We start from the raw sequence: 15,522 nt of genomic DNA, 5'->3' as shown, positions 1-15,522 counted from the left end.
ATGTTAAGGGCATATTCACAAGGTTCATCTGGGTCCCTGCTCATGTGGGTGTGGAAGGAAATGAGCAGGTAGATATTCAATATATTAATATACAAACACTCTACACAAGTAGACACTAAGCAAAGCTGAAGTTAAATCATTCATCAGGAAGTATACACAATCTACATGGCAGGAAAATTGGGACATCAGTGAAACGTGAAGGTACCTATATCAAATGCATGTTGGTGATGGGAGGAAGGTGGCCTTCAAACATAGGGAAAGAAACATTATAACACGTCTGAGAAAAGGTCATACATGTCTCAATCACACATTGCACAAAATAGGCAAGCACCCAACTGGAACCTGCTCACACTGTAACCATCCAGAAACAGTTGAACATGTACTACTTCACTGCAGGAAATTTGATATCCAGAGGAAAAAGCTTAGTCAGACAATAAGGGAGGCAAAACACCACGATTTTACACTAACAGGACTTCTGGGGAAATCAGCAGGCAAGATACAATATGACATTGTTAAGTTCATTAAAGAAACTGAGTTAAATAACAGAATCAATTTTTTTGTGTCTTGTTTTGTTTTTAAACTGCCTGACCTCTTGTCCACACTCCAGTCCAGTTGGTGGCGGTAATGCATCATAAGTTGGTTTGCCAACCGCCATTAAACCCCTCAGAAGAAGAAGAAGAATTTCCGCTGTTCTTCCTGGTGTGTAAACGTTGGACAGAAGTGCATGTCGCAGCGAGAGTGACCAGGAATATTTGCTAATCTTGGGAGTACTAACACCGTGGATGTTTATGGAAATTATGAGGAAATCTTGAAATGACATTGTGACATGGTAGCACTTCCGAAAGTGTGGATAACTATCACTGCATCATTGATGAATACGACCAGAACGGGTTTCAGGAGTAGCTTCTGCTGCATTCATAAACACTTCTTTAGGACTCACAACAAGCCCTGAGCTTTGTTTTGGGGGGTGACAAGTAGCCACATAGGCTACTCCTGTTGTGCACGTGGGTTAACAATGGCTGGAAAAGGTAAAATGAATATAGAGCATCTCGACGGAGTTGTCAGGCTCCAACAGGAACATGAGAAGGTAATTTATCCAAATGACACGAAACCGTTCGCTGGCTAGTAACGTCTAACGTTAGCCAAACCACAGTCAGCTACTGGCCACGCGGTGGACCATTAAAGGACTTTGAACCAAGACTGGATCTCGTGAAGTATTTTCTTGTTTTGTTTTTATTATTTTTTTACATGACATATAGACATTTGTGTCACATTAGTTAATATTGAGTTTATTGTTTTGCTTATCTATTTTCCAGACGCTTCATACCGTGCAGCCGCTCAAGTTAAAGTCCATTTTAATTAAATGTTGCCTGGAGGTGTGTTTAAATTGTGGACCAATTAGTTAAACGATAGGTGATTTAGTATATGCGTTTTTACTAAAATGCCAGAATCATCATACTGTACAATGTACAGAGTATTTAATATTGAAATTACATGAATTTCTTATTATTGTGAGGGTGGCTTTATGTAGATTGCAACAACCGTTGCTTTACATAAACCGTTTGTGCCACCATGTGTCACAGTGAAGGGCTGTTTGTGCAGATGTCCTGACCATTTCCATGTAGTTTTCACAGCTGTCATTTCGTTGGGTATTTTGTCTGTTTCCCTGTGTGTGTGATGATTCTTTGAATTAGACAAAACATTTACAGTTTATTTGTTGCCACATTAGTATTTGCAGTACAAGTCAAAATAAGAATTAAGGAAATTATTCTAAATTCAGAATTTGCTTGTGGCAATCAAATTTGCCGTTTTACCACATCTCCTTTACTCTTGTTAAAGCCTCAACACAAGACTGTGTGTTGCATAGATTTTCAATGTGATTCATATTGAAATAATTTGTCCTAAAAACAGGTGGTGAAAGACTGTGAAAGTCGGATTCAGCACTGGTAAGCATTAAAGTCCCATGCACTAGTTGAACAGTTGCATAGTGACAGCATTCTTGAGTTTGTTGCTTGCTCTTGAGCCTACTATCAAAAATGTTGATGTCACACAAAGCAGCAATATAGTTTCTAATATGAGAAAATTTTCCTTGGAGATCGGCGATGAGAAGTCGTTTAAAAGCTCAGCTAAATTTCCTAGAATTTGCTTGAAAATGTCTTCTATGGCTGTGAACTTGCTTGTCTCAGTGATCCAGTTCTATGATGATATAATACACTCTTATCCTCCATTGAAGTTTATATTTAGTTGAGACACAGTTGGTATTATGCCATGTTAGAACTATTATTTATTTTACAATGATAACCAAGTTTGGCTTTCACAAATAATCAAGCATGATTCTTTACAGTGTTGATCTGGTGCCAGCTTTGGTCAAAATCAAGAGATTAGACACTCCCTGACCAGAGATGTTTGTTTCAAATATAGTATAATTGGCTCATTTATTCCTGTTTCTGAAATACGGTTGCAAATGCAGGCCAGACCATTTTCACAACCTTAAAGACCCTGCACTGCCACACACTGGTTTTCAGTTATTCTGACTGTCTTTGGCCCATCTTGCAAATGATGAGACAATCTTCCACCTTTGTGGACAATAAAGTTGTATTCCATTCTATTCCACTCCATAAGAAAGCTGTACAGGTTGAAGTTGGTGCAGTTATAAGCTTTAGACTTGTGCTATGTCAAACTCTTTTTCACTTTTCCACAGCAGACTTTTGACTCATCACAACAGGAAAAGCACAGGTGTATCTACTTACATTAACAATGGCAACGGTCTATACAAGGGTCACAGTAAGCTGTGACAGTGTAATAGAGCCAGCATGCACAATACCAGGACTCTGAAACTGAGTCCATCCATCATTAATTTCAATATTTACACCTGAGCATTTTCTAGAGAGAGTGAGTGAGACGTGAGTCCTTAGAAAAGTAATATTTAAGTAGATAAAGTGGAAACACCTGTGTGAGTGCGCTATGACCGTGTGGTGCTTTACTGTAGTGTAACTTCATTACAGTGAATTAATTTTCATTGAGTCATTGATTGCAAGCAGTGGGTTACCATCAGTGTTCTCAGTAGTGTTGATTGAAATGCCAAAATGCATAGAAAAAGAACATTTTGATAAATACCAGTCTACGTGTGGACTAAGCATGACTCTTAGTTAGTTAGTTACTGTTGGCATGGGACGAAGGACACTTTTATGCTTCTTATTGGTACATTGAGTCCAATGACCCCATGTAATTCCGAATGCAGTTCTGCCCACCTTTAATCTAAACAGAGGACTGATTAGGCAGAATAACTTGAAACACCCGTCTGGTTGTGCAGATAAATTGAGTTATGACTTTAAAAAAGACTACTAAGCACAGTGAAATTGTTTCACAGTTTGTGAATGCAAGTGTTGTGTGGCCAGATTATTGTAATGTGGGTCCAAAAGTCCAACATTCACCCCATCTCTATCTGAACTCTGCACATGTTCACTATACATCTACAGTCAGACTTTTAAGTGTCATTTGTACCTAAATTCCAGGTGTGAAACCTCCCCAGGACATTGGTCTTGATCAAATTGACCCATGGTTTGATTCATGTGTAGTGTGAAAACATTTTTGGTCTATACTTTTGGACAAATTACAGGAAGTTCGGCAGGCTATTGTCAGAACCGGAAAAGGAAACATGAGCAGGGATAGCACTTGGGAGGGAGACCAATATTTCACTGGTCTGACAATGTTTATTAAAAAGTCAACTGGAAAACAACTTTCTAAAAAAATGCAGAAGATTTCCCATTAGAGAAAGAGGGAGGACAAGGACTTCTGAACTTCAACTAATCTCAATTATTGTTTGAAGCTGGTGCTCCTTGTAGTAATGATGTTATTTTAGTGGGAACAAAATTAAATAAATACGTTCATTTTTCACAATTAATTCATCAGTTGCACACCAGTCTACACATCAATCAGTGTCAGGTATAGGAAGACACAGCCCACATAGGTGATGATGACAGGAGGCAGGTATGTCATATAACAGCCATGTCCAAACTATTCCATAAAGAGCCGTGTGGCTGCAGGTTTTCGTTCCAACCAAGGAGGAGCGCACCAGGCTGGACTCATTTAATCAGCTGATCTCACTTTTCAGCTGATAACTAAGGGATCCCTTGATGTTGATTGGTGGCCTTGTGTGCTCCTCCTTGGTTGGAACGAAAACCTGCAGCCACACGGCCCTTTATGGAATACTTTGGACATGCCTTCTTTACTGTGCTTGCATTATTGCACACGCAGCTCGTTAACAGGCACTTCGTCATGACTCCATAGTTGTCGTTTCCTTCCCATTGCTCTTTTTAACATCCCAAAATGAACCAAACAAATTTTGACAATGGCTCCAGAGGAGAGCTCTATTTGAATAGTTTTTTGCCTAACATCACTGTAAAATCTATGCTTTTGCAGGAAGAAGGTGTCAGGTGACTATGAAGCCCTGAATGACTGCCTTCACACTCTTCCAGACCAACTGTCTTATGACATCATGGTGAGTGCTCGCGTTGTTTAAAGTACGCATGAAAGCACAGACGCACACACAGTCACACGACGTGAACGCACATTGGCCGGTTCATTTCATACACGAGACATACATACAGTTGTGCTCATAAGTTTACATACCCTGGCAGAATTTATGACTTCTTGGTAATTTTTCATAGAATATGAATGATAAAAACTTTTCTTTCACGCATGGTAAGTGGTTGGGTGAAGCCATTTATTATCAAACAACTGTATTTACTCTTTTTAAATCATATTGACAACAGAAACTACTCAAATGACCCTGATCAAAAGTTTACATACCCCAGTCCGTACTTAATACCGTGTATTCCCCCCTTTGACATCAATGACAGCTTGAAGTCTTTTGTGGTAGTCGTAGATGAGGGTCTTTATTTTGTCAGACGGTAAAGCTGCCCATTCTTCTTGGCAAAAAGCCTCCAGCTCCTGTAAATTCTTGGGCTGCCTTGCTTGAACTGCACTTTTGAGATCTCCCCAGAGTGGCTCAATGATATTGAGGTCTGGAGACTGAGGTGGCCCCTCCAGAACTTTTACTTTATGCTGTTGTAGCCACTGACAGGTAGACTTGGCCTTTTGCTTTGGATTGTTGTCATGTTGGAACGTCCAAGTACGTCCCATGTGCAGCTTCTGGGCTGATAAGTGCAAGTTTTCCTCCAGTATTTTCTGATAACATGCCGCGTTCATCTTGCCATCAATTTTTACCAAGTTTCCTGTGCCTCTGTAGCTCACACATCCTCAAAACATCACCGATCCTCCTCCGTGTTTCACAGCAGGGATTGTGTACTTCTCATTATAGGCCTTGTTTACTCCTCTCCAAATGTAGCATTTATGATCGTGGCCAAAAAGTTCAATTTTGGTCTCATCACTCCAAATGACTTTGTTCCAGAAGTTTTGAGGCTTGTCTCTGTGCTGTTTGGCATATCGTAAGCGGGATGCTTTGTGGCATTTGTGTAGAAAGGGCTTTCTTCTGGTGACTCGACCATGGAACCCATTTTTGTTCAAGTGCCTCCTTATTGTGCATCTTGAAACAGCCACGCCAGATTTTTTCAGAGACTCCTGTATTTCAGCTGAAGTTATTTGAGCGCTTTTCTTTGCATCCCAAGCTATTTTTCTGGCAGCTGTGGCTGAAATTTTTGTTGGTCTACCTGACCGTGGTTTGGTTTCAACAGAACCCCTCAGTTTCCACTTCTTAATTAATGTTTGAACACTGCTGATAGGCATTTTCAGATCCTTGGATATCTTTTTATATCCCTTTCCTGTTTTATACAGTTCAATTACCTTTTCCCGCAGATCCTTTGACAATTCTTTTGCTTTCCCCATGATTTAGAAGCCAGAAATATCAGTGCAGCACTGGATGAAAGATGAAGGGTCTGTCAAGAGCCCAGAAACTCACTGACCTTTTATACACACACACTGATTACAAGCAAATAGATCACAGGTGAGGATGGTTACCTTTAGTAGCCATTCAAACCGGTTGTGTCAACTTGTGTGCCTGTTATCAGGCCAAACCTCCAGGGTATGTAAACTTTTGATCAGGGCCATTTGGGTACTTTCTATTGTCATTATAATTTAAAAAGAATAAACACAGTTGTTTGATAATAAATAACTATAGCACAACACTAACCATGAGTGAAAGAAAGGTTTTTGTGTGATCGTTCATATTGTCTGAAAAATGACCGAGAAATCATAAATTCTGCCAGGGTATGTAAACTTATGAGCACAACTGTATGTCTCGTGTATGAAATGGCTGTATCTTCACTAGCCTGTATTTTATAAACTATGATATGGGTCACCCCTCTGGCCCACATCCAGGTGCTGATTCACTCCCTTCTCCTTAGAGAAAGCGGATTGGGTCTCACAAGTAGAGTAACAAACGCGTTGCATATGTTGAGGAAGTAGATCAGATGATTGAAGGCAGCATGTTTTGTTTTCTTTTGTGATTTTTCTTTTTATTTTCTTAAATTGCTGTGGTGGCCTGCCATGGCAAAACATTTTCCAGTGCTCCTGTGCCACTTGGTATACAGTGATAATTAAAAAAAAGAAAAATGCCAGGCATATTTGTAAGTTGCACTGGTGGTCCTAGTTATAAAATGTAATTGCACTGTCTACAGAAATGGTTGCAAAATGTGACTAAATTGTCGCCGTCTAGAGCCCTGCCTACTTTCATGTCCACATTCCGCCACTGTTCTATTAACAGGTGCCGTTTGGCCCTTTGGCCTTTATGCCTGGGAAGCTGGTGCACACCAACGAGGTCAGAGCATTGCTTGGTGACAACTGGTTCGCTAAATGCTCTGCCAAGCAGGCTCAAAAAATTGTCAACCACAGGATGAAACGTGAGTCTGTTTCCTGTCCCTTCTTTAAAAGATGGCGTTATGTCATTCTAATGTGATCACTCTGTGAACACTGCTCTTCTTCATCCAGCAGAGGGCGTTGCTGCATCAAGTCTAAATAGCCTGCGTGAACACTGAAGAATCACTGAAGTGACTAACTGAACCATTACTTACCATAAGCTTTTGAGATGCTTGTAGAATGTATTTGGGGATATGTTTAGTGAAGAATGCTGCTAATGACTTGACTGAAATGTTGAAGCAAGATTTCTGACACACACAGGGTACGTTATTCCAGATGAGCTCAAAGGGTTGCAAGCTGCAAGGCACATCTGCAGCACTCATTCAATGTGCTGCTGATTCATGTATAACATGTAACCGTCATCACTGCCTCTGTTGTAATTCTTGTGATAGTAATTCATACCTTTTCCTCTCCCATGGCCAAATCAAGTCCTGTAAATGCAGCATTATTGTTTGATGGAGTCCAAGAAGCCTTTTGAGGAAAAAGAAAATGTGTTTATTCCAACATGGGTTATGTGTAGCAATACTTACAAACAACCCTGCTGTTCATTTTCCCTCTGAAAACCTCACATCGAGTCAAATGGGCCCAAGTAATGATCTCTGATGTGAACATTATTAGAGTGTTTAGTGAAGCAGAAATGTGCTGCCACAGCCCATCCACAGCCATCTGCAACACCGACCACCACCCCCCTTCTCTTGACCCTACCCACGCCACTGTTGCAGAGCTAAGTGCTGTAATACAAACATAGCTAACTGAAAAGTGTCAGACAGCATCTGAATTGTCAGGCCCTTAGTGTTTGACCTTTCCTTTGGAGGGGCTCTCGATCGCCATGGAAACGAGGGCCCTCTGCTGCTATAAGTAAAAGGACTTAATTGTTGTCAAGATTTAATGATCCAGAGTAGTATTCAGGGCAGAAGATATTATGAGCTGTTGGTGTCATCATTTTTTTTTTTCCCCACCAGCTTGCTCATGATTTTAACTCTTTAACAGCTGCTTGTTATTGTTGTTTTTAAATTATTGACATTATTAAATGTTTTGTTTAAATCTCTGTCCACCAGTTTTTTCTGTCTGCCTCCATTTCTGTGAATGCACATTTTGATGATGATGTGCTGTTTTTTCTGTAGATGTGAAGAGAGAACTAGATGATCTGTCAAAGACGATGAAAAACTTTGAAGCCAGAGTTGGGTTTGTGAAGGATGTGGAAACTCTGTCAACTGTACGTTGCATCACTGTTGTCCCACGGAGCAGATATAGCTAAGACTTAAATGGGGACAAACGTACTAACTTTGTTTCTTCTTTAGAGTGAAGGAGACTACGTTGACATTCGAGAAAAGGCCGGAAACAATGTTGTCACCAAAGGTATTTTTGTCAGCCTTTCTTCTGCCTTCATTTCACACATACATCTTGTCTGATGAGAGAGCCCTTCACCCATTGTCCAATTCTGTACAAAACTTTGTGACATTTGGGCTAAAAAACAGTGAAGGAATTTCTTTCCCATCTTGTCTGTTTTAACAGGAAAGCAAAGAATAGCTCACAAACCAAATTCTAAGCCCAAATTGGATGCTGTGTTGGATCGAAAAGAGGAGGACGAGGAGAATGAAGGCGAGGGTAGAGATGGAGAGAGGAGAAGAGGCATTGTGACTGAGGCAGAGCTGTGGGCTCGGTTGGATGAACTTGAGAAACTCGAGGAGCTACAAGATGAGCAGGACAGGTAGATGAACAGGCTCAGGGTGTTGTCTTAATGGTCATAATAATTGTACACTTTGTAACCTCTGGAAAGATTAAATTATTTTTCTCCAGATTATCTGATCACGCAGACATGAATGGTGAGGACACGTCATCCTTTTCCTCAGAAGAGGAGAAGGAGGAAGATGCAGCACCTCCGGTAAATGGACTGAGTCTGAAGCCGAGGTGGACCTCCATGCCTCACAGCAAAGTGCCACCCAGTGTAGACAAGAAAGAGGAAGGAGATGATGAGGAAGAGGAAGGCAGCTGTTTGCCTACCATCTTTTTTTCTCACACAGTTGAACCCAAGAAGGTCAGAGAGATGAATGACTTTGAACGTTTTACAGATTTGTTGTAAGATATTTTATCTTCCCCCCTTTTCTTTTAATTCTATAGTTTATTTTTGTTTAGGTGACTTTCTCTCTACCCCGTCTCTGTGTTTTGCTTCAGGTGAGGATAAACACAGGAAAAAACACAACACTGAAGTTCAGTGAAAGGAAAGAGCAGAAGGAACACTCAAAGCGGAAAAAGAAAAATGGCCACAATAACGGACACTCACATCATGAACACAAAATTACAACACCAGCAGACATTTACAGGTAACACCTTGAAATGTGTTAAAATGCTGCCATTATGAATTTCTTATAGACTTGATTAAAAACCTGACAATTTTCAAAGAAACAGATTACACTTATGAGGTCTGTTGTCTTCATCAGGTTGTTTGTGGACGTGAAGAACGGGGAGCCCATCCCCAGGAAGTCCATCCTGAAGTCACGTAGCCGAGAAAATAGCGTGTGCAGTGACACGAGCGAGAGCAGCGCAGCAGACTTCGAAGAGCGGCGGATGATTGGACGCAGCCTCAGTCACGACGAGGCAACTCACAGCGACACCAGTGACGGCATTACAGAGGAGGACAGTCCCACAGCGGTCCCACTGCACCCCACCAGCCGATTTGAGGTAAATTCCATCTTTTAGTTTAGTTTTTTCTTGCCATTGTCCTTTATTTATTTATTCATTTATTTATTTATTTGTTTGTTTATTTATTTTTTTTTTTTTGCCTGAACGGATTTCATTCAAGTTTCTTTGAATCTCAATTACAGTGTGGAGGAATCTCCAATATACCTCTATTATATAATGGCTTATAAAAATTACACCATTGAGCCTCCGATCCCTTAATGAGAACATGCCAGTACTCAGAAGCCTTTTTAAGGTCAAATGGGGGTGGCCCGTGATTGATCAATCATTAACTGTCAGTCACAAGAGGCAATTTGATGGCTTGATTTCACCAGGCACGTCCATCAGAGCTGATCTCAGCCATTCCAAACAATGTGTGTGATTCCACCAGGCACACCGCAGTGCGTTTAAAAAGCATCCCAGAAGAGGCAGAAAATACACTCGTAGTTTGTTTTTGAAGGGAGCTGTGTCAAGCTGCAAAGAGCAAATCAAGCCCGACAGGAAGTCAGGCACAGGAGCATCTGGTCAATTTTCAAACTCAAAACACCCTGTGCAGACTCCTGCAGACAGAAACCACTTAAATTATGTAGCCTACTTACCCATGGTCAACAAAGTCAACAAAATCAGGCTAGCAAAACATTCTGCTTCTGAAACTCTTTAATTGGGCTGTGGATCTGTGCAGAGCGCAGAACAAAGCCACGTCAGCCTTTTTAAGTTCAGTTTCAGTCAGGTGAAAGTGGTCAGTCTTGGAATACCAAATTAAGACTGGTTCATTTATCATTTACTTCTGTCTTCTGCAGGCTTTTTCAGGTACAGTGGTAGAAAAGGACCCGATGCCTTCAGCTGTCCCCCATCTGACCATCACTCCACCAGCTCTGCCAACCATAATGGAGAGGAAACAGGACGAGGTGGCGCTTGACGGCCCACCACCCCAACAAGCCCCAAAAAGGGTGTCCAAGTTTAAAGCTGCCAGGTTGGAGAAAAAGTGACGAAGTAATTATAAGATATCCATATTTCACAATAACTTGTCTAATAAAAGTCTGTTTCTTTTCCACACCTGATGGACAAAGTGCAGCCAATCCTCTCCTCTCCTGTCCTCTCATTTCATAGGTCTTTCACTTCTAACCATACAGGATTTCTTTCATTGAGTCAGACCGTCTAATACTGCTTTTTAACAAGCTGTATACTCCGGTGGCTCTGGCTTATCTGCTCCTACTGTATAAGTGGCACTGAACAGTTGTCCATCATTCTGTGTGGCCTCTTTTAACTGATTGCTGTTTGTGAGATATTTACCTTTCTTCTGTGTCTCAGTTGATCCATGCTATTAGGCATGACTAGGCTTTGGAACTTGTGATGAATTGCCTTGTTTTGTTTCTTTTTCAAGTATTGATCATTAAGCAAAATCAGGTGCCGACTAGCTTTTGTTTTACCTTTTCCTAACCTGCCTAATGAATGTATGTATTCCTTTGTGACAAGCTTATGTAAAGACAAAAAGGATTCACGAGAAGTAAAAGGAACGATTTTGGCTACAAGTCTTGTTTCTTCTTTCTTCCTTGAAATAAAATATTGTCTAGTGTAGGTTGTCTTTAAATCTCTAAAGTAGACACAGGTTGAGCTCATATCGTGGTTTTGTGAGTTATTATTACTCCTTGTGAATTTTCTGTTGTGCATTATAATTTAGCTAAGTAAAGCACCATCTTTACTTGTTGCTGCCACACTTTTGTAAATGAGCATTAACATTTAAGCAAAGTTGTGAAAACTGAACACAAAATGCCTTTTCCCATTAGTAAAAGTACAATCAAAGAGCAACCTAAATGGGAGATGGGTGATTTCCAAGGCAACCACTCTGACAAAGGATCAAGTGTAGCATGGATCCAGAAACCACACTGAACTGCTGAGGAATAGGCGAAAGTCTGATTTAGAGGTCATGTTTGCATCAGTGATCTTAGGAAAAACAGAGATATAACACAGCTGCACTGTTGTATGATTCAACATGGATGATAGGAAATGCCATGACATCACTGAAGTCAAACTTACAGATTTGAGTTCTTATACAGGATAGTTCACAGGATTGTTACACTTTTCCCACATTTAAAATGTAATGTACATTGGTGGAAAAAGCATTCAAATCATTTGCTTGGGTAGGAGTACCAGTACAACAATATACTGTATAAACATTCCAGTACAACACACCAAAAACACTGGGTTAAAATTGAGCCAGTGTGGGGTCAATGTTGCACAGGCAAATACAGAGTTAATTTTACACAACAGAAGGGCTTTGATCCCGTAACCAAACAGTAATGAAAAAAATGACCCCAACACTGGGTCAAAACAAACCCCTTCGAACTGGGTGTTACCTCTTTACCCTGTTTACTCACGACTGTGCTGCCATACACCCCACCAGCACAGTCGTGTAGTTTGCGGACGACACTACAGTAGTGGGTCTCATCTCAGATAACAATGAGACCCACCAGGCAGATACACCAGCTCACCCAGTGGTGTTCAGCCAACAACCTGGTGCTGAACACAGGGAAGACCAAGGAGGTCATTGTGGACTTCAGGAGGTCCAGGAAGATGGATCATTCCCCCCTCCTCATGGACGGAGAAGTGGTGGAGCGTGTGGACAACATCATGTTCCTGGGCCTCCACATCACATCTGACCTCTCCTGGTCCATGAACACCTCCCGCCTGGTGAAGAAGGCACAACAAAGGCTCTTCTTCCTCAGGAAACTGAAACGGGCTGGACTCTCCTCTCGGCTGCTTGTTAACTTCTACAGGGCCACAATTGAAAGCATCCTCTGCCTTAGTGTGACAGTGTGGTTGGCAGCTGCACGGCACAGGAGAGGAAACAACTGGCACGGGTGGTTAAAACTGCACAGGGCATTGTGGGCTGCCCCCTTGAGGACCTAGACTCTATATATGAAGGCCGGGTCAGGATCCATCGCCACGGACCCCAGCCATCTGCACGACCACCAACAGACTGAGGGACAGCTTCTTCCCCAGAGCTGTCAGAGCTATCACCCCCAGCAGCCCCTCACTGGAGTGAGAGACTGTGAGAGCTGTGAACCACTGCACACTGCACTTTGTCCACCTTCACCTCCACCTGCACCTTCTGTGTACTTAACATTTAAGTACACACATGTGTGACTAAATTTGCACTCATTATATACATTTTAGTATATTTCAGCTACTGTAGGTATATTTAATCGTTTATTGGTTTAGTATATTTTATTGTCTTCGTATATTTTCATTTCTGGTATATTTTTATTGCATTTACGCATATTTTTACTGCATGTTAGTTTATTTGATTTTAGTATCTTAATTGTATCTTTATTGTTCTTATCTTCTTATTGTTTCTAGCACGGGGGTTGCAATGCAAATGTCATTGACATGTTATGCTCATTGACAATAAAGGCAATCTTGAATCTTGAATCTTTAATCAAACAAAATTATGTGCAAGCAGGCAAAATGTCTGTTTAGGAGAAATACCAACCACTCACGGACATCTGACACATGACTAGCTACCCCAACCAAACACTGTTATGCAAGGAGTTATAAGTTAAGAAGGTTAGAAATCACTGATAAAATCTTCAACAATACGCTGTGTTTTAGAAGTGTATGCATATATATTTTTTACATAAACTCTTAATGTGAAAAATAACTATAGCTGTCAATTAAATGTAGTGGAATAGAAAGTAAAATATTTCTACTCTAGAAATCCATAGAGTAGAAATAGAAAGTAGCAAATATAGAAATACTTCAGTAAAGTGCACATACTGTACCTCAAAACTGAGTCCACAGTGGCGCTGCAGATGTCCGACTTGGTGCTGCGCTCTCGAGTACTTTCTTTGTTTTTGTAACTGTTAAACATCAGTATATCTGCTGGTCAGACTCGACGGTTTATTGAGCCTGTTGAAGAAATCATGCAGCCCTCACCTAGAGACCATATTCATTAGCTGTAAACCCTTTTATTCACTGTGGAAGTTCTCCTCATTTATTCTGGTTGGTATTTACATCCCGCCTCAGGCCTGTGTTAGTGAGGCTTTACAACCCCTGGCTGACCAGATTACCAACATGAAGTAGAAACACCTAGACTCCCTGCTCATTGTTCTTGGGGACTTCAACACAGCTAACCTCAGCCATGAGCTGCCAAAATACAGACAGCACATTAAGTGTACCACAAAGGACTAATACACTAGATTACTGCTACACAATATTAAAAGATGTGTATCGCTCTGTCCCCCTTGCAGTCTTCGGCCTCTCCAATCACTGATTGATCCACCTTCTTCCAGCCTGCAGGAACAAATTTAAAAATTAGCTAAACCTGTAGTTAAGACTGTGAAAAGATGGACCACTGATGCAAGTCTGGAACTACAGGTGCTTTGACTGCACTGATTGTAATGTTTTTGAGGCTACTGCAAAAGTTCTGGATAAACCCACTGACACTTCTGAGCAGACAGGAGTACTGATCACTGAATGCCAAAACAACCAGACACAAAAACAGTTTCTTCACACAAGCTGTCACCCTGATGAACAGTTCGTCTGTCATACAGTGTCACTTACCGTCTGACACCAAAACAGCCACTGACTGACCATTTCTAATCATTAAGGCACAGTTTTTAACATGAAGGATCATCAGCTGTCACTGTCAACATAAATCCCTGCACATTGTGAATTTAATTGTATATACTGTTTATTGCCTTATCTTTCTTTGTATAAGTTTATTGTTCTTTTTTATATTTTTGCACTACTTATTGTTCAGTTTTTTGTTTGTTTGTTTTTTCTTTTTTTGTCCTTGATGAGCCATATATCCTGTATGTCCTTTTCATGCAAGTAAATTGAGTGCAATGCTATACTGGAATCAAAGCTGATTCTGATTCTGGTTCTGAAATTGTGCTTAAGTACGGTGGGCTACTGGGTCAGTGCTGTTATTGGTATGATAACTGTAATTCAATCTAAACAGATGTAAAAAATTAATTCACTGGTTTTGTTTTGTAATTGCCTCAAAGATTTGAACATACAGAGCTGGTATTGCCCTCAAAGACCACTATGTCAAGCTGGTCTCATGGTATGACAAGTTCAGAAACAGAAACATGGCCCGCATGGTTTCCAAGGAGTAAACCAAACCAGCCAATTGTCCAGCACAGCACTTTGCCACATCGCCCACATTCTCCTGATAGCAGAGTTATACATTTACTTTCATCTATGACTCTGCCTGGTTGCATCAGATAGTTGACGCCCATTAAGTGACTGAGTTGATGTCTTCCACCACAAAGGTTAATGTTGAAGCTAGGGAATAACTAATCACACTACTAGCATTAAGACTGGCGAAAACTCAAGAAATGGCCCTAAAACCACTGCTAGTCTGAGGGCCATGCAGGAGAAATATTGCTCACTCTCCATCTGATAAGCCAAGGGCCAGAAGTAATATTGGTAACCCCACATCTGATAAGGCAGACACCACTCTGATTGGGGACTATAACCGAATATGTAAGAATGGCAAAGACTAACGATGAATGACACATCTGTCAGGGAGCAGACAAAGCTGTTGCCAGTTGTCCTGTCTTCACATCCAAGTCACAGGAAGGTTATTATCCACATTAAACTGGAGAAACTGAGGGACTGTCAGTCACAACATGTATTCATATTCCACATTCCAATCTTGGGGAAAGGAACTGAATCTTTCAGCAGACTCCTTGCAGCGGCATGCTGTTTATTGACAATTTCAATAGGATTCGGAATTGTAAAAAGTGCTTTAGGCCTGATGGGATACATCCAAACATCACTGGTTGTAGGCTGCTCTGTGCCATCGTGCATCACGCCCTTGGCATGCTGTAACAAAACAAGAATGCACTGATAGGAAGGACGGACACTCACAGGCAGACAGCCTGTGTCTTTCACTACTCAGCCCAGCCCCTGCTTCACATCACCCAGGGCATTTAGAGAAAGTCTCTGTCCAAGTCAGTG

The 15,522-nt window shown here is 41.1% G+C and overlaps 1 protein-coding gene across 1 annotated transcript; it reads left to right on the top strand.

Annotated features, from left to right (window-relative positions):
- Positions 1 to 711: 711 nt before the first annotated feature.
- Positions 712 to 11,079, top strand: uri1 (URI1 prefoldin like chaperone). The gene is made up of 11 exons (XM_041938910.1): positions 712 to 1,087; positions 1,912 to 1,946; positions 4,423 to 4,501; positions 6,725 to 6,860; positions 8,001 to 8,092; positions 8,178 to 8,235; positions 8,392 to 8,587; positions 8,677 to 8,914; positions 9,052 to 9,200; positions 9,318 to 9,558; positions 10,356 to 11,079. The coding sequence occupies exons 1-11, from the start codon at positions 1,016 to 1,018 to the stop codon at positions 10,542 to 10,544; spliced, it is 1,485 nt and encodes a 494-aa protein (XP_041794844.1). The 5' UTR covers positions 712 to 1,015; the 3' UTR covers positions 10,545 to 11,079.
- The last annotated feature ends 4,443 nt before the right edge of the window (positions 11,080 to 15,522 follow it).

This window comes from Chelmon rostratus, chromosome 6, assembly GCF_017976325.1.
Source record: "Chelmon rostratus isolate fCheRos1 chromosome 6, fCheRos1.pri, whole genome shotgun sequence".
In the NCBI taxonomy this organism is placed as follows: Eukaryota; Metazoa; Chordata; class Actinopteri; order Chaetodontiformes; family Chaetodontidae; genus Chelmon; species Chelmon rostratus.
The sequence above is the reverse complement of the archived record's forward strand: the minus strand, read 5'-3'. Positions and strand labels throughout refer to the sequence as shown.